Below are 25,203 nucleotides of genomic sequence, written 5' to 3'. Positions count from 1 at the left end.
TTTGTTTACTTTTCATCTGCAATTTGTGCTTTCCCCTGCATATCTCTAACATTTATGATATTTTTGAACTTGCGAAAATATACATTTGCGGAATATGCCCAAACCTCTATCGTGAGCTTGAAGGCTGCGGATACTCACGCAGTATCCATGCAGAAAATGTGGTTTTTGAATCCTTGATGACCTTGGGTTGATTTCTAAAAATACTAATTCATGCTTAAATCTTAATTGTTTTTTAAATGATATTTCATAAATGTTTATAATAGATAATGTTTAGCCCATTACTTTTTATTTATTTTACCTTATGCCATATACGAAAAAAATCGATTATGGGTTAGTAATTTATAGGTTTACAATATAGCTGAAATTGGATGATGGTTGGAGAATTCGTTATTGTTAGATCATTTCTAGTAAATTTTAATTGTATGTATTGTTTGATTCGAATTGTATTTAATGCTTTCTAGTTATTGATCACCATTAGAATGGTATTCTAGCAATCTTCATTGTGTGTAGTTGCTTTAATAGAATTAACTGTTGAGAGGATAATAATTTGTCAATTACATAAGTTTACTAGAACACTCCATAGAATTAATTTGTCGCTTCTAATACTATACGTCGCTTTTAAAAGTCATTTTTATAGTAGTGATATTTCTTTATCCAATATTCATCTACCATCATATATGTTAGAATTTGTTGCAACTAACTAATCTCTTAACTTCTTTTAAAATTCTAGCCAAAATTTTATTTTATTAAAAGAAAATAGTTCATCAGGTCGAAGTAAATTAAATTAACTAAGATATTTAATGTAATTTAGTTCGATCTGGTGTATTGTTTTGTTAATAAAATGAAATTTTGATTATATTTTTTTAAAAAGAGTGACTTATTAGACTACTGAGCTAATTGTTCCTTATATATATATATATATATATATAAATGAAAAAATTATAGGAAATGAGGAAGTAATAAATGTCCATAAAGCTGATAAGTAAATAACCACAAATCTGATCAGTTAAGTAAGGGGTGGTCAATATGGAAGAAAAACAAAATATTCATGAAATTGGAGTTCTACCCAAACTATTCAAAAATTGAAAACAAAAATATGACTAAATACTCTTAATGACTAAATAAATAACATCCGAGTGCATACCGCCGTAGTTGGCCCTCTGTGGCCTGACTCGATCGACTACGCACTTTATTTTCTTAATCATTGAAGGTATATTAGTAAAAAAAAAAAAAAAAAGGTCATAATTAAAAATAAATTAATATTTTCAGGCTACTCAGTAAAAAAAAAAAAAAAAAAAAAAAACAAACCCAATTTTGTGACATTTTTACTAGTAATATGTTTTCAAAGCTCTAAGTGAATCTGAAATCTATTATTTTTCTTTTGCTTCCTTTTTTCTTTTTGAGTTTGTTGACTAGGAAAAGTGATGTACATACTTGTACCTCTCGAAATTGAAAACCCATTATTTTTCTTTTCCTCTTTTTTCCTGACGGTATGACTTACTACGAAGTCCGTTTGACTTTGAAGGCTAAGAAAAGTGATGTGTACGACGTAGTTAGAGTCTCAGTGGAAAAATGGGAGGAGTTCTTTCAGTGAGAAAACTATAGAGGAATAAAGAATTTTTGTAATTCTTTATTATTATTTCCTTTCTTTTAATATTTATTAAATAATTGTTCGAGTAAAATGTAATAAAAGGAGCAAATAATTTCTTTTCAAAATGTAATAAAATGAGAAAATATTTTTTTCCATTTGATCTCTAACATTTATAAATACAATGGTCAAGAATATTACAAATAAGTATATCAAAACAAATTAATTTAATACGTAAAGTTGAATATCCAAATTAATATGTAATTCATCTAACTTTTCCAATTTTTTAATAATGAGTCCATCCAATTTTCCATATTATATATTTAATAATCTGGAGTGTCCGAATTTCAAGAAAAAAAAAAAATTTGAACAGCGTATGTCTAAGAACTTGTCTAAATGCCCAGGATTGGCTTGCAGAAATAATATTCAAGAACAGCCTAAGAGCTGCATGTCACGCCACTCCCTCTGCTTCAGCAAATGGATCGAATTTGGTATTTTTATTTTATTTTAGTTATTATAAGATGTTACTAGAAAAAAAAAAAAAAAAAAATTGGGTTATATATATGGTAATATGAAAGATATATAACACAACTAGTTAATTTGATGAGACAATGAGCTCAGAGCTTAATAGACCACTGTTTTAAAAAAGTGATCGACTGAGTATGCACTGTGAAACGTTTATGTAGAATTTATTATTAGTTTATATATAGTCAAAATTCACAACCCACTTTCCCCGGAGCGTGACAACTTGGTATCATAGTTCTAGGTTAAGAGTTTTCATATCCCTGTATTTAAAGGCGATGTTGATCCTCAAGTTCCATATCATTAGTTTCAGAATATCATACTGTAGTTGGATACAATCAGAACTCCACCGTCTGAATATTGCGTAGAGTTCAAAGTAACTTGTACATGGATGGTACGATTCTCATCTCAACATCATGGGCTAAGGTCTTGATTGACACTAGTACCACGCATTCGTTTACATCGACTGATATACACTGTGGAATGTTTATGTAAAGTTTAGTAGTGTTTATTAATCACACCCAACTTTCTGGGGCGTGCACTAATCTCACATAATATGTTGAATATGTCTTGACTTGACTTAGTTGGGAACAGTTTTTGAAATACTACCCAATAAATTATTTAGTTAAAATTATAGCACAATTCTTCAAATAGTAAAAAGATAACAATTCATTCAGAGTTCTTACGCAGTATGTTGTATACTTCTTTCCTTGACTTAATTAGGGCAATTTTTAATGAGTAAATAGTTAGACTAAAATTCGAAGAATAAACAATTATTTGGTAGACTTAATAATTAGCAAAATATAAAAATTAGGTTTGTTATGTTAAAACTATCTGAAACGGGACATTTGTCACATTTTTAAACAAAAAAATCTTTCCAAATTTTGTTTTCTTAATTCTCTACCTCTTTAATTTTCTCGGTTCTCACTCTTGCGACATCCAACAATCTCCGATGAGTTCCGATGATCTAAAACGAAAGTAATTTAAAAATAATATTTTTTTACTCTATCATATTGAAGAAAACATTAATTTCATCATAAATACTAGGAAATTATTGTAAATTATCACTAATATATTGGAACTAAGGAGCGTTGTTGCCCTTAATTCTAATTTATTTGCAGTGATTTGCGGTAAATATTGTGTTTGCGATTATTTGCGGTGAAATTCAATATTTTTCTCAATAATATCATTAAACAAAATTAAATTTCATTAAAGTATTGAGGGGCATCCCATTAAAAAGTTTCAAAAAATAGTTTAAAAACAAAACTAATCCACCAAACTCTTAAAGTTCTAGGTCATAGGTACCAATCAACCATAGTGTATTTATTTATTTTTCGTGTAGAAAGACCACTTGCATGTCCATCGGTATGCTTACATAAAGCACTAACCCTGCTCTAGAATTGAAGACATCACTAAAGGTGAGCCCAAATTTCATGATTATTCAGTCTCAAAATAATCTCAAAACTCAATCCATGGAAATGAACTTGTGGGATAAGTGGGCCCAGGAGGCCTATGGGAAGCTCGAGTCCATGAAACTCCTTCATCCTCTCAGACCATTCTCCCTAGGTCACCATGACACGTGTCACAATATTAATCTTATTGATGAACCCCTGAGTTTTGACGAAATGCGTCCGTGTGACCGATCAACGGTGGAGGTCAAGATATCTTACGCCACTTTCCAGGAATGGCTTTTGGACATCTCTAGTTCAGGTGAGTAATTAATTAGAACAACAAAATTTATAGCAGAGTACACATTTCATCTCTAGCCTTATATAAAAGATGGAAGGAAATATTGACGAATGATTTAGCAAATATATAAACATGTAGCCTTATTTGTATGGTAGATTTAAAATATATTATCTAAAGATATCTAAATTTGTAATAAGCTAGAGTGCAACAACATTTGATTGTTTCACCATCGAGCAAGAAGGGGAAAAATAAAAATAAAAGAGAGGCTACAACCCTAGTTTTCTTACAATAAATTATGATTGTTTTATTTATCCTAGTTTTTTTTTTTCACCCCCTGATTAAGCAGTTTGATTTTTCTGATTTCTTCAGGTGACAACGATAATAGTCCACAAGGATTCAAAAATTTAATACTGTTCTCCGGAAATGACTACCTGGCATTAAGTTCTCATCCTTCAGTAAAAAATATAGCTGCAAAGGTAATATATATATATATATATATATATATATATATATATATATATATATATACTAATTCGATTCAAGGACACAAAATCTATATATATGAGGTATATATAATGTATTATGATTGATTAAATAGGCAATGTTAGAGCATGGAATGGGGCCCAGAGGTTCGGCTGCTATATCATCATATACAAACTACCATAAGCTACTCGAGTCATGCTTGGCAGAATTGAAGAGCGCTGAGGTACATATAAGTTTCTGTATATATATATATATATTAGGGCCGGCCCAACAAATACTAAGGCCTAAGGCAAAAAAAAAAAAAAAAACTTTTATAAAATATAACAGAATATTTATATATAGTATTTGACCATAATTTTTAATAAGTTAAAAGAATCTAATAAAACCTCCTTTGGTATCCTATATTTGCAAAATCCACGTCAAAGTCATATTATTTTTTAAAAAATGTGGTTACAATATTTTTTAATTTATCTTGCTTAAATAGTAATATTGTCTACTTACTTTTATTTTTTGTTGGCATTCATACATATGTTAAAGAGTGTGAAATTAATATATTTTTTGTTTTAATTATTTTGTATCTACCGTAACTATGCCAGAGTGCCAACTGTCAAGCACAACTAATTTTGTTGCTCACATCAAAAACTGATTGGGCCTCTTGTTAGCAAAAAAAATAACTAAGTATTCTAAGTGATAATTGGGCCTTATGTTTCTTCAATGTCCAAACCAAGTACACTTGTTAACATAATATACGGGCCTTTTTCTCTCTAAAAATATGAGGCCCTAGACAGCTGCCTAACCAGCATATATATGTATATATAGGTTCTGTTGCTATATCATCATATACAAACTATCATAAGTTACTCGAGTTACATATAAGTACTGTTATATATATATATATATATATATATATATATATATATATATATATATATATATATAAAGATGCACGCAGGAACGAAGTGAGAAATCTAAATTAGGGGGCTAATATACACCCTGGGTTAGATCCCACATCAGGTTTTGACAAGACGAGACATTCACAACTTAATCGGTCTACGGTTACAAAATATTATCAAGATAAACTGTTTAAAAAAATGGTGTCGTGCTGGCCCACCCGGGCAAAACAGCACGATATAGTCTGCCCCACAAAAGGGACTTTGTTCAAAACAAACCTAAAAAAACGAAAAAATCAAGGAAAAGTCGGAAACCATACTGGCCCACACGGGCAAAAGAGTATGCCGATGATGTTTATGCGGTTTCCATAAAAAATCTTAGAGAAATAAAAAAAAATTATTGTTATCACTTGTTCGATTTCAATCTGTGGAAAATGCTGGAGCAGCAGAAGTCCCAGATTCGATCAGTACCCGGGGGCAAGCTCTTGCGAGTTTCACCAGTCCCTGCAGTAAGGCCTTCCATCATCCCAAACTCATCTACACCCTTAGGCACGAGCTGTTTGAAATCTGAACAGCCGGCTTCGAAGTAATGCGTGAAAGCGAGATCTGAAAGTCCCGCACGTGGAATGGCCCCCAACGCCTTGGCTCGCTCCTTCATATATTTCTCTGCCTTGGCCAGTTCGGCCACCAAGTCCGAGGTACCTAGATTACGAGATCTGAGAAGTAGAAGGTTGGCACCACATTCGGCCGCGTCGAACTCAATCGTCTTAGCCTTATCATTCGCTTCAATATGAGGTAGGACTCTCTTGATGATCTTCTAATACTTGACGGAAGTGGCTTTCTTCTCGTCGTGAACTCTCTTCTTGACCTCGTTACCGAAGACTTGCTTCAGCTAGTTGTGATCGATCTCCAGCTTCTTGAACTCCTCATCTCTTAAGCCCAGCTCCGTGATAATAATATCATGTCTTTCTTGGCTCAACCATAGTCAATCCTTAACCCCTCTATTTTGCTCATTTTGGGCGTCGTGATCAAGTTTCAGGTTATCCATCCCCTCTTCGCGAGTTATCCCTTCTTTCTTGAGTCTCTCTATCTCTGCTGTGAACTCCGCCTGCTTAGACTTTGTCGTCTCATTCTTGAGCCTCTCAATCTCCACCGTGAACTCCGCTTGCTTGGATATAGCCGCTTCAACCTTCTTAAGGAGCTCTTGGATGAGCTCATCCCTCTCCGTATGCTTATGCTCCTGTTTGAGCTGGAGAAGGTTGATTTCATAAGAAGCTTGGAAATATCAAGATCAGTAAAAAAAATCATAGTTCATGAACCGACACAGCACAAAAAATGAAGATTTATTAGCTTAGCATTAGCCGCGTGAGCTCGGCAATATTGCTCGTACTCCCTTAGCTCCCTGATCGGGGCCAGTCTCACCCCGAGCCTGTTAATTTGACGGTTGAGGGCGGTTGACACCATGAAATCCTCATACAACGGTTGAGACCCTTCGACGGCCTTTTCTGCCCGCTGGTTCGGGCCTATGAGCTCGGGGCTTACACGCCCGACGGAGTCTGCTTTTTGCGCCCTAGGGCGACATTGGGATCCGGATGGCGGTAACCACGTGAACGATCATCACTTCGGTTTTCATGGGCACGGGCTTGATGATCGGTTCTCGGATCACGAGCTCGGAGCCCGATGTTCCCTTTCCTTTGGCCGCTCTAGCTTCGGCCTCTTTCCACATTCCCCAGCCTTCTGCTCGCATCATATTTTCTACTCCTTGTCCTGGATCTTGGTCTTCTTTCTCTCCTTCTGACCCTCCATGTCCTGGATTTTCTCCTTGACATTCGACCCGAGCAAAAAAGTCCTCAACAACTTAGAAAACGTGGGAATTAGTAGTTGTATCGCAAAACAAATGAATAATGAAGAAGTTAATTCGACCTCGTTACCTGGTATCTTTAAGCCGATGAAAGCTCGATCGAGACTAGTTGATGTAAATTAAGACCAATCCACCGAACCCCTTCGGAGTATTTTTACTTTGTCTTTGAACTCATCGTATGGACGAATGGGCTTGAGTCTGGCTGCACAAGAATGATAGCAATGAGAACCGCAAATCATAAAAATAAAGCTAATAAGAGTGGATCCGAACTAAGTCTAACCCGCTTCTTCGGACCACTCCAAACGAATAAAGTGAGCAAATCGACCCACTGAATGCTCGGAGATACTGAAGTAAAAGTATCTCTCCGTCCACTTGTCATCTCGGGTCGGGATCCCAACGATCACTGATCAATTAGGCTTCCACGAGAGATAAAAAGTCCCGGGATGACGCGAATTCTTCTTGTCGTGAACAATTATATCAAATCGAACTCAATATTTTATTTTAAATCGCTTTAGATTCTCGAGGAATAATCATTACGGTTTAAAAAGAAATAAAATATTATGTTCCTAGTAAAGTGCGCTCCACGTGGCACTACGCAACATTACACCTGGACTCGGTATTTAAACAAGTTCGCTCTAGTGTTAGTTCGTTCAAATTTTTGTTGGATTTCGCCCTCCATGAATACGCAAGAGTATGGGCCCAATAGAGCTGTAATTGCGTCCAAGCCCATAAAGTTGGTTAATCTTTGGAGCTGGACTGAGTTTAATCAGCTCGATGCACGTAATCACCCCTCTGACTCTCGAAGCAAGGTAAGCCAACTCGACTTAGTCAGATACCATAACCATATTCCCAAAGACTCGGGCAACATGTAGTCACAACGACATTCACCTCATAATCACCTCGCAAGAGACTACGCATCTAGCAACAAGTGTCCCTTTGGATAACGACGAGCTCCCTCATCCGATTGATGACGTGTCCCCGAGAAAACTGGAATCGCCAGTTGCTTCTTCGACTATAAATATATGATTAATATGCCTTTTTTAGGCACGTTTAGGCCAAATTATTGTTATCATTTGCAATAGTATTAATCAAACAAGCTCGTTCGATAAAAAGCCCAAAGCTATCATTTGATCTTTGTTTCTTTCATGTTTACGTATTAGCATTCATGGTTTCGCAATAGGATATAATCTCATTACGGAATTCTGAGGCCCATCTCAAATAAATCTAAATCGACCGTTTCAACCATGAGTTAATCGAGACTGTTTTCGTGTGATTCTTCACGTCAACAAGGGCTATAGCTCATCACGGACACCTACCGGCTTCGTGCATATATATATATATATATATATATATATATATATATATATATATAAAGTTTCTACTCCTTGGTAATCAAAACCCAAAGATTTATGAAGTATCCCATGTTTAATTAACCAAAAAGACAAATGGCTATGCATCTTTTTTCTCTCTCCCACATTTTTTTGTATAAGTATTAGAAGAATAGTATTTTTTATTTATACATTTACGATAAAATTTATAAAGATTGACTCGTCCTTTGTTTTTCTGTACAAAGTGTCTAATTCATAATATATATATATATATATATATATATATATATATATATATATATATATAAATAAAGGGAGCTGAGCTCCTCTGACTTTCGTGACCATGGTCTGGCTTTATATCTATATTGGCGATAACATAAGGTCTGGCTTTATATCTCTCGACATGGATCCGCCCTAAGTTTTAATAATAAAAAAATTGGCGATAACATATGTCTCACAATCGTTTAAATTGAAATTGATCAGATATACCATTCTCATAATAAGAACTAAAATTTGTTGAGAAACTTGAATATTTTGTATACAGTATGCTCCGTCTATCAAAATATTTAGCCTTACAAAATTAATATTCGCTCTTTAAATTATTGAATAATATTTGGTGTAGGAATGCCTAGTTTGTCCATCAGGATTCTCAACTAACACAACGATGATGGTGACGATAGCCAATGTGGCCTCCCTCCTTGCTTCTGGGGTAAAACCAGAGGAACACGAAAGGGTTGCCATCTTCTCCGATGCCCTAAACCACGCCTCAATTATTGACGGAATTACTATCGCTAAGAGACAACGCACAGTTCAGCTTTACGTCTATAGACATTGCGACATGTCTCATCTCGATTCATTACTGTAGGTTTTTTCTCGAATCTTGTTCTATACTGGTATGGAATAATAGAATTAGTATATTACAAATATTGTTTAGTAGATCTTAATTATTAAATATGCAAATTTCGTGAAATAAAATTGATTTAGAAGAAACTAATAAGAATGAGAATTGATATGTTCAATAAAGTTGGTGTAGTTAGCATTGCTTTCAAAGATTATTTTTGGTTTTTATTTTTTTATTATATTAAGACAGTAACAATTTTAGTAATGAAAAAACTTGTTCATAGTAATGAAAAAACTTGTTCATAGTAATGAAAAAACTTGTTTATAAGTTGAATTTTGTTTTCTTTGGATATAACTAGGAATCTAAAAGCATGTAAATCAAACTTTATTGTTTTTTATCGTTCTCAAAAAACCTAAAACATTAAAATCGTCGCGATTTGCGACGAATTCCAAATAAAAAAGCCCAATAGATCGGGTCACGAAGAAGCCCATTAAAATCCTGAAGGAGTCGAAAGCCCATTTGAAACGGGTCCGAACCGAGCGCACGCTCACACACATCGCAACCGCGAGGGCCACGGCAGCGTACGTCGAGCAGGCACCATGCGCGTCGCGCCAGCGCACGGTCTTCATGCCTCACAGCACGCGCCTCACATTACGAGGCGCGCGTTGCGCAAACACATGGACGCGTTGCGCCCATTTCCCGGTGCGATGCACCTCCGTCCAGGAGGGCTTTTTCAGCTCTTCTCCTCACTATAAATACTCCTCCACTCAGAAGGATCCAAGTAACTTTTTCTATACACTCTCTACTTGATTCCGATGTGTGAAATGATGCCGAGAACTCTATGCACACAGTTTCCTCTGAGTGAGCCACAAATCTTCTAAACTATTCACTACGAATATCGGTGCCCCAACCTCAAGCATAGCAATCATATTAATGTTGAGCGCCGGAGCACGCGTCAGAGGCACTGCCTCTGCGCAGTTCTAGCTTCTTCTTCTTCTTCTTCTTCTTCTTTTTCTTCTTCTTCTTCTTCTTCTTCTCAAATCTCCGCGACGAACAAAGAATGTTCTTGAACTAGGGGAGCGACACTCGTAACTTTTTCTAATTCCGCATACCGATTCGAGTGCGACCACATAGTCCGACCAGGGTCGAACCGCCCGAAGTCTTAAATAGTTTTATTTTATACGGAGATAATACTTAATATTTTCTAATATATATGTACATACTCAATTCCCAAGATATCATGATTCATATGTGGTTATAACTTGTATTACAAATTTTTTTTGAAGTTTTTAACGTGTAACACATTAATTGTATACCCTAAATTTTCAAACGGTTCAATAATTCATCAAAAATTTAAAAGAATTCATTATAGTCCTTCGGTTTAAAATTTAACAAAAGAGAAATTGCCTAATTTGCCACCAATTTCATAACATTTTCCCACTTTCCACCAAAACGATATTTTTTTTCCCAAAATGTCACATCTATGTCAACAATGTTGACATCTAATAGTGAAGGGCAAACATAGATGTCAACATTGTTGACATAGATGATAGTATTTTGGGAAAAATTAGCATTTTGGTGGAAAGTGAGAAAATATTATGAAACTGATGGCAAATTAAGCAATTTCTCTTAACAAAATTAGTACAGTTTGGACATCCTTACCGAGAGCTTTTTTTGTGCACGAAGATTTATGAAACAAAATAAAACATGTATGGGGGATGGTGTTGCAAACATGTCTTTAATTATAAATGCATCAAGTATATTATTTCCGTTAAAATTTAGACAAAAACTTTGTTACTGAACTTAAAGGTATTCTCCTTTGGAAGGGCAAGAATTTCAAATACCAGTAAATGTAAATATATCTCCCTTCTTAAATTTTAATGGTCATATTCCTTGTAATTTTCCTGAAATGTGTACTATATATTTTTTTTAAGTTAGAGAATTGTTTTCTAAGTGTGAAACTTGATGAGGACAGATTATTACACATGGATATTGACTTACTAGAGAGGGCTATATTATAAAATAAATAAAAAAAAAAAATCTTACAGGGGAGCTAGTTTGTATTTTCTTATATATGTGAAATAATAACAGAAAGTATTAAATACTAGTAAATAATATTTAATACTCTTTTTATTTCCTTCCCCAAACATACTCTGATCACTAGTTACACAACACATGCAATAATTAAGAAAAACGAATTATACAAGTGCTTGTAAGTTAACACGTTTTTAACCATTCATTTAAAGCATCAAAATTTGGAGATTTGTTAAATAATCAATTTTTTAAAAAATTTAAGTAAATAGCTATTACGATATGTAGCATTATTTGAACTTATTTAGCATTCTATTTATGTTCATGGAGTCTAATAGTTATTTATAATTATTAACGAGTATATATAACTATTAATGTTTTTTTTTACTTTGTTAATAAAATTTCGTTGTTATTTACATAAAATTTATAAAAAAAATTGCTATAAAACAAAATTTGAATTTTATATGATTATATATTTAGAGAGATTTTATTTAAAAATATACATATTATTGTTACAGGTCAAGTTGCACGCTGAGCAAGAAAGTTGTTATAACTGATAGGTAACTCATACGTTTTATGTTACTTATACTAAGGCTGCTATTTCTTTCAATGTATAACACCGTAATATTAATGCGCTTGCGCTTATATTTCAAATTAATCAGATTTGTTTTCTTGGTTGAACGTCGTAAATCCATAGTATTCTCATTACCATAGAGAATCTCTAAGTGTAACTATATAGATTATATATAACTTGATTTTGTTACAGCTTGTTCAGTATGGATGGCGACTTTGCCCCAATGAATGAGCTCGTCAAGCTGCGGAAGAAGTATGGCTTTTTGTTAATAGTTGATGACGTAAGTCCTCTTTTGAGCTCTCGTTACTATAATATTGTATTATGAGGAATTTTCACACGCCAGACTACTTATGTTGAAGTTTTATATTTATACAAACTAGGCGTTCAAAACCAATCGAGTAGCAAAACAGTCGATGTTTAAAGTATTTTAGCATAATTTTAGCCAAAATTTGAACTTATTTAATAAATTCGTCAAAGTTTGACGTTATTGTCAAGAAAAATATTGATATATATATATATATATATATATATATATATGATATTTACTCAAGTATATAATTTATATTTATGGGTAAAAAAAAATTGATACAACTATTTTTAATTTTTTTCATGAATTATACTATTTTATTAATTTCTTAGACTAATTTTGCTATATTTTTTTTTTTTTATAACTCAGTAGTTTCAAATGTGTTGTAGGCTCATGGAACACTCGTGTGTGGGAAAAATGGAGGAGGAGTGAGTGAAGAGTTCGAGTGTGAGAAAGACGTTGATATTACAACTGGCACTCTCAGCAAGGCTATTGGTTGCCAAGGCGGATTCATAACATGCAGGCATATATTTTTATTATGACGATTATTATTATTATTAATCAAGAGTCTTTGAATAAATTACACGTGGTTATAATTATTATTATTCTTTTTTTGTTACAGCAAAACATGGAAGCAACTGATACAGGCAATGGGTCGCAGTTTTTTATTCTCAACTACTATTCCCGTCCCTATTGCTGCTGCGGCGTTTGGTACTAATAATAATAATCCAACTAATTAAATATATAGACATATATATATATATATATATATATATATATATATATATGAGCAATTATATATGCCAATAATTTAATAGTACATCATTTTTTTTTTAAAATAGCTTAAGTTTCATTTTATTAAAAAAATAATTTATCAGACCGAAATAAAGTAAATAATTGATTAAGTTAATTTAATTTATTTTAAAAAATAATCTTCTAAGACAAAATAAATTAATTAACCTAATTAAATTAATTAATGTACTTTGGTCTGATAGACTATTTTTAAGAATAAAATTTGGCCTACGAGACAGAACATTCACTAGTTGCAACCAATATATATATATATATATATATATATATATATATATATATATATATATATATGATGCAGTAAAAAGATATAGGAAAAAAGGGACAAGATATTATTAGGTATATTGGTCCTCCAAGATTTTTTTTTTCGTTTTTATCAGATACTCCAAGATTAATTTATGATGAAAGTTATAAAGTTTTGAATAGCATGAATCCAGATCGTCCGTATATCTTTTTAAGTCTCTCTCAAAATAAAAAATATATAATAATAATAAAAAGTAATTATGGGCTTTATCTATTCGAGGGACGTTTAGAAGAAGGTGAACGACAATTAGATAAGTTAAGATAAAAAAAAAAGTAATAATGTGATAATAACGATAAAAACATAATGATCATGTTAAGCAGCTGCTGTAGCTGTGGGAAGGAAAGAGATGTGGCGGAGGAGAGAAATTCGTAACCGGATTCAGGACTTTCGCGATCTCACCGGAATTCACATAGAAAGCCACATCATATCTCTTGTCATCGGCTCCGAGGAAAAGGCTCTCCAAGCTAGCAAGTATGTATAATATTAATGTGACTATAAGACTGTGGATATGTTTGTGATTGAGAATGACGATGATTATGTAACTTGATTTCGCTATCTAACAGGCATTTGCTGATGAGTGGCTTTCATGTGGTTGCTATGAAACGACCATTAGTGCCACCAAACTTATGCAGGTCTATTGAGTTAATCGTCAATATATATATATATATATATATATATATATATATATATATATATATATATATGTGTGTGTGTGTGTGTGTGTGTGTGTGTGTGTGTTGATTTTATTTATTTACTGCAGGCTAAGAGTGTGTTTAAGTGCTGGTCACACAAGATATGATATGGAAAGGCTTGTGACGGCTTTGTCCGGTTGCATTGATTTCAATAAAATCAACTGCTCTGAGTAATTCGCTGCCGTAGTTTCTCTACTATTTTCTATTTGAATTTACGTGTTGATCTGATTTGCGAATAAGGCCGTACAATAAGAGCTGAAACTTGCTCAAGTGAATTTCAATATTTCCCTTGACTTACATGGAAATCGGTTGTACGCGTGAATGTTGTTTGGTTATGAAATGGTTTTTGGTTGTTTGTTTATCACTACACAAATAAACCTATCTAACTTTTCATTCGGATTTCCAATAAACATAAATAAATAGAAAGAAAAAGAATTACAAATCCTATTTCTGATCCTCAGCCACTTTTCTAACTGTCATTTTCGTAAAATAAAATAAAATAAAAACACAGATAAAAGCCCGGTTATTTTAGGAATATACATAATGCTAAATAGTATGAATTTTAAATTTCCTACTTACACGGTTACTTTAGGATGTGAACATTTCCTTGAATAATGCCGTAGTAGCTTCTTGCATTTGATCACTTTGACGACAATATTATCAAGGGCGTTATAGATTTGTAGCAAAAAATGAGTTATAAAATTGGAATGTAGTCAACGTTTGCAAACGTTTCGGAAAATGACAAACGGCAATTATATTAGACTTAAATATCCTCATTAAACATGCTATAATTAAATATATATATATATATATATAAATAAATAATTTAAAAAAATTGAAAATTAATGATAATGAGTCTATTTTTGAAGCTCTCTTCGCCACGAATGCGTAGGATTTAGAATCACTCAATTTCGAGTTCATATGGAGGAAGATATGAATTTTTTTAAGTTTTTATTAAAAAAAAATTGCATGAGAGAGTGTGTATGCGACGTAGAAAAAACAAATTGTTTTAAACAAATGACAAAATGAAAAATTCAACTGAGTTATTCAAGTGTTTCTTCATCTATTTGGCTATTTTTCCTAAAATTTTCAAACGTTTAATATATCTCAAACGTTCAGTTTATAATGGCTTAATTAGTTACAAATTTCTATAATCAATCCGTGAAATCTTCTACCTTCTCCAAGCTTTCGTACCTAAAGAAATCGAAAACCCACACATATGCACATACATACACATTCGATAAAGAAATAAATAAATATAAACCATATACACAATGCATCATCAATTCATCATATTGGTGAAAATCCATCAATATCCAAAACATAAAGCATCTAAAAAGTGTCATGAACAAAATAAATAAATAAAACATTTGAAAAAGTCCACATATTCTAAAGCCAAAATAAACCAAGTTTTAGTCCTCAAAATGTTTCATGAACAAAATTTAAAAGACATCCGAAAAACTCCACAAATTCTAAACCCAACAAAGCTCAGCGCAATACTAAGCCAAAAAAAAGTCTACAAATTAATAACATTATCTTCCGAACTTCCTTAGCATTGCAAATCGACCAGCGGTGGTTGGAGACTTCAGCTTTGGCGGCAGCAGCGAAGGAGAGGAGCCCAGAACCGGCCGGGGTATGTCGTGTAATCATAATTTACACAATCTTAAATAGCCAAAATCTTAGAACTAGATGATTTTCACATATCGTTATAGATCAAGAAAGCCTACTTGTATCCATTACGAGAGTGACGAAGGAGTGACAGACTTACCGGAATTGGTTTCTCTCTCTTGATCCATGTAATCTTGATAGTTTTTTTGTTATGGCAGATGAAAACTACGTTATGGATTGAGAGAGGATCAATCCCTAAGATTAGCTTTATACAGACTCACCATCAGGGTATATAGAGAAATTATCTTTTATTTATTAACCAATCAAATTTAATCTTATTATTAAACCCTAATACCTAATAGGTAATACACTTGGGTCATCCCACATACAAAGCCCACGAATGGGCTATATGAAATATACCGACTAACATTCTCGCACTCGGCTCATGTGTCATTATATACCTCATGGTTTAATAATAAACATAATTGCGCATAGTATAAGATAAATCCATCATTATATCAGTTACATCATAAAGTCTCTATTAAGCATGAAAACTAATAAGGATCATAGTGGTTGTACGTCAATTTGTCGACATAGTTCCTTCCACGTATCACAATACTATCTTCACATTTAACATGACACATAATGCATTCATGTATATAGTACTAATCATAAAACAAGATCCGTGACTTTATATAAAAAAACAAAATAAACGAGCTCAAAGTATCAATCACATAAAACATAAAATAGCTTCAATGATGACATCCAAGGATCCCATTCTTTCGACATGTTCAATAAATAATTTTAGGGGCAATCCTTCCGTTAATGGATATGCAACATATCGTTATGGATATGCTTAGCAGCCTTCGAAAACTTGTCGTTTATAAAAAAATAAGACTGATGCGGAATTATCACAATAAATTTATACTAGCTTCGCGATAATGTCGACAATTACAAGTCCTGAAATAAAGTTCTGCAACCATAAACTATGAACAATAACCTCAAAGCATTCTACGAACTCGGATTCCATATATAGTGGATGTATCAATGACAGTTTGCATCGTACTCTTCCATGGAATAGTTCCTCCAACTAAAAGGAACAAATAGCCAAAAGTGGACTTTCTGGGATTCACGCATCCGTCAAAATCTGAATCTGAATATCCAACAACCTCGAGGTGATCAAATCTCTTATAAGTGAGAATATGATCCTTCATTCCTTGTAGATACCTCAATACTTTCTTTGAAGCTTTCAAATGATCTATTATTGGATAACTTTGATACATGCCTAGCATTCCACAGCAAAACTGATATCTGGTCTGGTACAAGTTTGTGCGTACATCAAGCTTCCAACAATAGATGCATAAGGAATTTGTTCCATTTTTTTTTTTTGCGTTCCAATCCATTGTTTGGACATTGATTGAGACTATATTTCCCTTTTGAATTGGAACAACACTTGCAGAGCATTTGTCCATCTTGAATCTCTCTATAACTTTATTAATGTATGCTTTATGAGACAGTCTCAACCATCCTTGTGATCTATCACCACGAGATATTTCTATTCCGATCACATAGGAAGCCTCACCCATATCTTTTATTTCATAGTTCTTAGATAGAAATTCCTTGGTTTGATGTAATAGACCAAGATCATTAGTAGCAAGCAAGATGTTGTCAACATAACAAAATCAGAATTATAAACTTACTCCTACTGATCTTCAGATATATACATCGATCAACGATATTTTCTCTAAATCCAAAAGATGTGACGCTATTGTTGAACTAGAGATACCATTTTCGGGAAGCCTATTTAAATCCGTATATTGACTTCTTTGATTTACATACCATACGTTCCCATCCGTCAACCTCGAAACCTTGAGTTTGATTCATGAGCACTTCTTCATCTAAATTCTCATTTAGAAATGCGATTTTCACATCCATTTGATGGAGCTCTAAATCATAATGAGCTACCATAGCCATAATAGTCCTCAGAGAGTCCTTTTCAGAGACAGGTGAAAAGGTCTCCTTGTAGTCAACACCATCTTTCTGAGTAAAACCTTTGGGAACGAGTCTGGCCTTGTGTCTTTCGATATTGTCATTTGAGCTGAGCTTGGTCTTGAAGACCCATTCATTTTAGCTCTTCTTTCATGGCGTCTAACCACTTAAAAGAACCCTCACTTTCTATGGCGTGTGAAAACGAAACTGGATCATTATCAAGTCCTAAGTCATATACCGACTCTTGTAGATAAACCACATAATCATCATAATTAACGGATCTATGTTCTTAATGCGACTTCTTCTGGTTCATCTAAGATAGGTTCATTTGGTATAACATCATTCAGTGGTGCTTGATCGTTAATTTTGTTGCTCTTGCAAATCATTATTATGGTCGACATGAATAGGAACAACAACTTGAGAAGAAGATAAAGGCAAAGGTACTTGCACTCTAATTTCTTGAATTTCCACATTACATGGTTTCAAACTCCCACTAACTTTACAATTTTCAATGAACTTAGCATTTCTAATTTCGAAAATTCTCGTACTATGGTTAGGAAAACAGAATCGATAAATTTTAGATTTTTCTGGATAACAAATGAAGAAAACACTTATTGTTCTTGAGTCATGTTTCCTTTCATGTGGATTATAAATTCTTAGTTCCACTGGGCAACCAAAAACATGTTGGTCCCTTAAACTAGGTTTTCTTCCCGTTCACAGTTCAAAATGTGTCTTATGAACAGCTTTACTGGGAACCCTATTAAACAAAGATTTGGGTAAAGAAGAATTTCTTAACATAATCTTAACCATATCCATTAAAGTACGATTACACCTTTCTGCTACACCATTTTGTTGTGGTGTTCCTGGCATAGTGTGTTGAGCACAGATGCCACAGCTTTCTAGGAGCTTAAAAAATGGACCAGGGCGTTGTCCACTTGCATACTGTTGTATAAGAAACTGCATTTATAAAGTTTTGAGTTGGAGATGGTCACAATCTGGTTATAGTTCGCGATCGATTTGGTACTAAATGTGTCAATATTTGTGTTTTGGTTGATTTTTGATAAGTGACAAGCAAATAGTATTACTGCTGTCAATTTCCCTATTAAGAGTACATGAGATAAATAGCCATATGAAACCTCAGAAATCGTTATATAGCTAACGTTTCATAAATTTTTATAGCTACCAGTAATTAGCTATACTGCTGAAAATACGTAAATACCCACTGAAACTTCCACTACAACATTTACAACATTTACCGACGATTTTTTTCGTCGGTAATAACCCTAAAATCGTCGCTAAATGTATTTAGCGACGATTTTAGCGACGATAAAAATCGTCGCTAATTCTCCGTGCCTAAATATATTTAGCGACGATTTAATCGTCGGTAAATATTTAGCGACGATATTAGCGACGATAAAGTCGTCCCTAAATGTTGTGACGAGAAATTTTTTTTCAATTTGAAACAGACAATTAGCGACGACTTTTTCGTCGCTAATTAGCGCAGGAAAAATTCCCGCGTCAATTAGCGACGACTTTGTGACGAGAAGTTTTTTTCGTTGTGAAACAGAAGTCGTCGCTAATTGGCGCGGGAAAAATTCCCGCGTGAATTAGCGACAACAAAGTCGTCGCTAAAACGTTGTGTGGAATAATAATTAGCGACGATTTTATCGTCGCTAAATATTATTATAATTTTTTTTTCGTCGTTAATTATTTATTTTTTACGGTTTTTTGGTTGTGAAATTCTAAAATGAAAAATCAAATAAAAACTAAATTATATTATCCAAATCAACAACTATATAAAATCCGGTTACGTACGTTTTCAGTTATCGAGAAATATGTAAATAATAAATACACAAAACAACTAATAAACCACTAGTCACGACGTTTTCCCCCTCCTCGACGAGAAACGCTCTTCTGTTGGCGCTGAAGTTCTGCAGGCTGCGGCGTCGGAGTAGACTGACTTGGTCCGCCAGACGTCGTCTGCTGGCTAGCGTCGGGAGTCCTCTGCTGGCCGCCCGTCGGAGTGTGGACACCGGGCGTCGGAGTGTGGACGCTGGCCGTCGGAGTCTGCTGGCTGTGGGATGACGGAGCGTGCTGCGAACTCTGCGGAAATTGAGGCATAAACGAGCTCAGGTTGAGGCCGGGCACCTGACTCTGTATTGCCTCGGCGAACGAGGTGATGGTCGACGTGAACACCTCCTGGGAGATATATCCTGGATGCGACGTCCCAGCCTCCGAACTACCGTAGACTTCGGCGACTTCAGCCGCCATCCGTGCTCCCTGTGGCACTAAACGTCCGACGCCGGTCAAGTGATCAGACCGCGAACCCATAATATCGCGGATCGCCTGCTGCACTAGGACGGAAATATCGACGTCCGCTCCTTGTTGCTCAGCCTCCGCTCGCAACGTGTTGAATCTATCGACCAGTCGATCCTGATATAATTAACTAATTAGTATCTATTAATCGAAAAATAAGAAAAATAAATGTAAACTTACATAACGTGCGGAGGCTTCAGGAGTCAGCCACTCGGACTTGTCGGACTGATGTTGGCGCTTGTAGTTCGCAAACAAGCTCTCGAAAGCGCCTGTCTCGGCGCTCTTCTGCATGTAAACAAAACTTCAAGTGTTAGATAATTTTAATGATTTGATGTATCATATAAACATAAAACTTATGTTTTTCATGCGGTGGGTCGAGAACCCAATCATCCCCTGTCGAGTCTTCGTCTTCTTTTTCGCGCGATTCGCCTTATTCTTCGCTTGTATAGCCTGTTGTAATATAAGTAAACGTAAACGTAAATAACAAATCGTTTAATAAACATTCGATTAACGTAAATGATTCGATATTACCTTAAATTCATCGCTCGTATATCGTTGTATCAGCGTCTCCCATTCGGTGTCGAGCTTAACGGTCTTCGGTTTCAGCGACCGCACCACCTGTACGCTGCTCTTGCAGTCGATGTCGAACCACGACCGCAATGTATGCCTCCAATCGCGAAGACGAGTCTTCGCATCTCGAATGATTGCCGCATCGACAATCGCCTTCTTCTTCCCGGTTGCATCACCATCGACTCGAATGTCGTACTTGTCTCGAATCGCTGCTCGGATCTCGGCCTCCTTCGCCGGCCCCACGTTCGCAGTCGTCCACCTTGGGACCGTAGGCGAGATCTTGTCTCGGACGACCAACCCGAGCGTGTTCGCGAACGTCGCGAGATCCGGATCCATCTCGCGCTCTGGCTGCAAGAACGACTGAAAGTCCTCGTTATAAATAACGACTTCCTTCACCCCGGGGCGCCGTGCACGCTCAGATCGAAGCCCGACCGTCGGCCCACGCACGGCCGGTTCGATATCCTCGTCTTCTTCTTCGACGCCATCACGTACGGGCGCCGACTGGCAATAATTCGGGAGACGGGCTAAGAAGTCATCCCCGCCTCCGCTGCCTCCAGCTCCTGTAGCCGCAGCCATCTGAAATTCAAAACAAAATTTATTTAGTTATGCATTCGTAATGATTTAAATCAGTTAATTTAGTAAGTAAATGAAAAACGTTATATACTATCAATCATCGTCGTCTGACAAATCATCTTCTTCCATCAAATCTTCGTCCTCAGTTTCTTCGTCATCGATAAACTCTTCTTCTTCAATATTTTCCAACAAGTTCATTGCGTCGTTGCTCACGGGCTCTGGTATCGCAGACTGATGACGCGTTGACAATGAATCTAAATCTAACGGTTCTACCGACAACTGAACTGAAGACGAAGATTGACCAAGAATGAGGTCAATATCAGGAAGATCCCACACATTTCGATGATTACACTCTTCGACGATTCGCCAATCAGGACCATTCAAGTTATCTTCCAAGTAGAAAACTTGTTTCGCTTGAGTTGCCAAAATAAATGGCTCGTCTTTGTACCATTCTTTTGCCACATACACGCTTGTCAAGTTATTGTCGTTGCGTGTCCTTTTCCTCGGATCTTGATCACCGAACCAACGACATTGAAATAAGACGACGCGATAATTGTTCTGATACGTCAAGACAGTGACGTTTTCTACTTGACCGTAGAAGTCGTGACCTCCTTCACTTGGTACACATACCCCGCTATTCTGAGTCGTTCTTCTGCTATCACGTTGACGGGAGATAAATTTAACCCCGTTCACTACACAACACGGATACGTCTGTGGTGCGAAATATGGTCCCAATGCCAATGCATATAATTCGGAGGTAACGGATAATCCGTCTTGGCTCATGCGAAATACCTACATACAACCATTAACGAGTCGGTTATTAATTATCTCATATACTTTGAGTTTGGTAGTCAAATACCTTTTCCCAAAACCACTTTGGGAACTCAAGTCGATGCGCTTCTTCAACATCTGGCCGACCTTCTAATTCCATGAGATCTATGTGTTCACTGAAATAAAATTCATGTTCATTTAATACATCACTTCGTATAAATATAATTCAAGTTCATTTATTTCACTCATTTACCTCATGAAATCGTCAATCTCGGGACAATTTCGTAAAATGTACCACTCAGCGAGCAATCATATATTCTCATCTAAGCGTATCGTGGTCATCTTCCCGTAAGGCCGACAACTTGATGACTGAAACACCGATAACTCCCGTTCGACACCTTCGAAGTTAGACGCGACGTCTGTTCGTTGGGGCATGTTGAAACGATTCTCAACGCCTTCTAGATACCTTGAGCAGAATGTCAATGCTTCATCTACAACATAGGCTTCGGCAATTGAACCCTCTGGTCTAGCTCGATTACGCACAAAGTTCTTGAGCGTTCCAAGGTATCTCTCAAATGGATACATCCACCGCATATGAACTGGACCTCTGTTAATTGCCTCCTTCGGTAGATGCATTACCAAATGAACCATGATTGTGAAGAAATCAGGCGGGAAAATTCGTTCCAACTTACACAATATAAGCTTCACATCCTCTTGCGCCTTCCAATGTCTGAAATTACCAGCGTTCTAGAGCAAATAAGTCTGAAGAAGTTGCAGAGCTCTATTATGGCATCTTGAATTGTTCGATCCAGAAAAGGACGAATAGCAGGAGCCAATAGGCGCTGCATAATCACGTGATAATCGTGAGACTTCAAACCCGTCAACCTCCCATCCGCGGTAACATTCTTCTTCAAATTCCCCGCAAAACCATCGGGAAATCTGACAGATCCCAAGAACTCAGTAAACTGCTTCCGTTCTGAAGGTGTCAGAGTGTATGACGAAGGCGGTTTCATCCATCTATCTCCTTCTTGGTACAAATGAAGCTCGTGCCTTATGTTCCAGTCCGCCAAAGTCAACCGCGCCTTATCTGTGTCTTTCGTCTTCCCCTCGATGTTCAGCAAGGTACCCAGAAGATTGTCGCATACATTCTTTTCTATATGCATTACATCGAGGTTATGCTTCAGCGTAAGACTCGACCAATACGGCAACTCGAAGAAAATACTTTTCTTTGTCCAATTCAGCTCACTCGCATCGCGCTTTCGTTTCTTCCCGCCAAAGTCAGGGTGCTTCCCCGGGGTTGCATCTCCCACTAATCACAATTGTCGAAGTATATCGCTCGCTGATTTTCTCACCGGTGGTGGTCGTTTCTCATTTCGTACCTTGTACAGTTTGCTCTTCCTCATCGGGTGTAACAACGGCAAAAATCGACGATGATCGCAGTAAACAATCTTGTTTTGATCCTTGAAAGATGGTGTGTCGTTGTTACACGTCGGACAAGCAAGGTACCCTTGACCACTCCATCCCGACAAACTGCTTCTAGCTGGAAAATCATTCACCGTCCATAGAAGTACGGAAAACAACCTGAATAGCTCACCGGTCGAACCATCTCTCAACACAACACCGGTTTCCCACAATTCCTTCAGCTCATCAATCAGCGGTCGTAAGAAAACATCCATGTCTTTTCCCGGCGTGCTACGACCTGGTATAAGCAATGTTAACATCAAGTACGATGTTTTCATGCACAACCACGGCGGTAAATTGTACGCAGTCAAGACTACCGGCCACATACTGTACGATAAACTCATGTCACCAAATGGGTTGAAACCATCGGCGGCAAGTCCAAGCCGGACGTTCCTCGGTTCTGCCGCAAACATGGGATATTTTCGGTCGATCTCCTTCCACGTTGCTCCATCTGCAGGATGTCGCAGTACACCATCCTCTTTAATGCGTTCATTCTCGTGCCACTGCATCTCTAGAGCTGTGTGCCGACTCGCGTACAATCGCTTAAGTCGATCTTTCAGTGGAAAGTAGCGCAACACTTTATGCCCTACTTTTTTTCCACCGTCTTTCTTCAGCCACCGGCTCTCATTACAAACTGGACACTCGTCTAGATTGGCGTTGTCCTTCCAAAACAACGCGCAATCGTGTTTGCAGACGTGAATCGACTCGTAACCCATACCAAATCGACGCAATTTCGCCTTTGCTTCATAGTGTGACTCTGGAATCGTGTTGCCGATCGGATGAGATTTTTTCAGTACTTTCAGTAGCTGATCAAACGACTTATTCGTCCACTTGTTCATCACTTTCAAATGCATCAACGTGACAACAAATGAGAGTGACGAATACTCCGTACAACCCGGCCATAATTCTGTGTTCAGGTCGCTGAAAAGGTCATCGAACTGTCCACTCTGGTATTCTGCATTCGGGTCAATATTGTCATCGTCACCGTCTACGTCGTTGTGATCTAAGATATCGTGTACAACATCAAACATCCCTCCTCCTCTGTACTCCGTCTGATACTGCATTACGTCATCTTCTTCCTCCCCGTGAAAGTTCCACCTCGTGTAATTCCTCTTAAATCCTCTGATAAAGAGATGATTCTCTATATCAGGAATTTTTTGCATCAACACGTTGTTACACCTCTTGCATGGACACTTAACTCGTCCTTCGACAATTACGTGTTGTCGGGCCATTGCCATGAACTCTGTCATGCCAGCCGCAAACTCAACGCTTAAACGTTGGTCCTCGATTATCCAATTCCTATTTGGATAACTCATTTTACCTATAGATTGAACATTTCAAAATTTAGTAGTTTTCGGATTTTATTTTATAATTTCACGATCGATCCTACCGAAATTTCGGCAGAACCTCCCCTATAAACTTAACAACCCGACATCAAGCCTTTAACTTTAAAACCTGCATAGAAATATCCTAAAACTAACAATAAATCCAACCTCAGTGGTTCGATTATTAAAATTCATAATCCATCACATTTTTAATCATTTCTAACAACAATTAAATACAATTCCATTTAATTTACATAAACTAACTAATTGTTTTTACATAATTTTACCAAATATAAAATTTATAACAAATATATAATTCATTTATAACTAATTAATTCATTTATAATTTATAAAATTTATAACAAATATATAATTCTAAAAATATAAATTATGTAAATATAACTAATTAAAATAAATTTATAATTAATATATAACTAAAGTTTATAATCCTATATATATTAATCATATATAACTAATATATAACTAATATATAAATAAATTTATAACTAATAGATATTAATCCTATAACTAACTAATATATATATATATATATATATATATATATTTTAAAAAAAAAAACTTACCGATCGGACAAAGAGGTAGAGCGCGCGGCCAGAGAAGGGGAGCGGCGTCGGCGTCGGTGGTGGAGCGGCGTCGGCGTCGGCGGCGG

General features: G+C 35.9%; 3 protein-coding genes across 3 annotated transcripts in view; 2 read left to right on the top strand and 1 right to left on the bottom strand.

Moving 5' to 3' along the window:
• The window catches only part of LOC149404879 (histone deacetylase 19-like), a 69,477-nt gene that overhangs the window by 32,682 nt on the left and 11,592 nt on the right, over positions 1-25,203 (top strand). The window lies entirely within an intron of this gene.
• LOC149404882 (8-amino-7-oxononanoate synthase-like) lies at positions 3,470-14,264 on the top strand. Its single transcript, XM_089606482.1, has 11 exons — positions 3,470-3,820; positions 4,169-4,275; positions 4,398-4,505; positions 8,984-9,222; positions 11,752-11,793; positions 12,000-12,087; positions 12,504-12,637; positions 12,737-12,825; positions 13,549-13,699; positions 13,792-13,860; positions 13,989-14,264. The coding sequence occupies exons 1-11, from the start codon at positions 3,544-3,546 to the stop codon at positions 14,092-14,094; spliced, it is 1,410 nt and encodes a 469-aa protein (XP_089462608.1). The 5' UTR covers positions 3,470-3,543; the 3' UTR covers positions 14,095-14,264.
• Positions 20,170-25,173, bottom strand: LOC149404881 (uncharacterized). Its single transcript, XM_089607709.1, has 3 exons — positions 25,118-25,173; positions 20,365-20,979; positions 20,170-20,283 (listed from the first exon to the last, which is right to left on the bottom strand). The coding sequence occupies exons 2-3, from the start codon at positions 20,977-20,979 to the stop codon at positions 20,170-20,172; spliced, it is 729 nt and encodes a 242-aa protein (XP_089463835.1). The 5' UTR covers positions 25,118-25,173.

Source organism: Urtica dioica, chromosome 2, assembly GCF_054948205.1.
Source record: "Urtica dioica subsp. dioica isolate 48M chromosome 2, U.dioica_male_clone48M_v1_H2, whole genome shotgun sequence".
NCBI classification, from domain to species: Eukaryota; Viridiplantae; Streptophyta; class Magnoliopsida; order Rosales; family Urticaceae; genus Urtica; species Urtica dioica.
This window is presented reverse-complemented; position numbering and strand designations above follow the sequence as displayed.

Coding starts and splice junctions, on each gene's coding strand:
- LOC149404881 (XM_089607709.1), bottom strand. CDS start 20,979: ATGGCTGCGGCTACAGGAGCTGGAGGCAGCGGAGGCGGGGATGACTTC. Junction 20,284..20,364: donor ATACGAGCGATGAATTTAAG/GTAATATCGAAT, acceptor ATATTACAACAG/GCTATACAAGCGAAGAATAA.
- LOC149404882 (XM_089606482.1), top strand. CDS start 3,544: ATGATTATTCAGTCTCAAAATAATCTCAAAACTCAATCCATGGAAATG. Junction 3,821..4,168: donor TTTGGACATCTCTAGTTCAG/GTGAGTAATTAA, acceptor TGATTTCTTCAG/GTGACAACGATAATAGTCCA. Junction 13,861..13,988: donor GTGCCACCAAACTTATGCAG/GTCTATTGAGTT, acceptor TATTTACTGCAG/GCTAAGAGTGTGTTTAAGTG.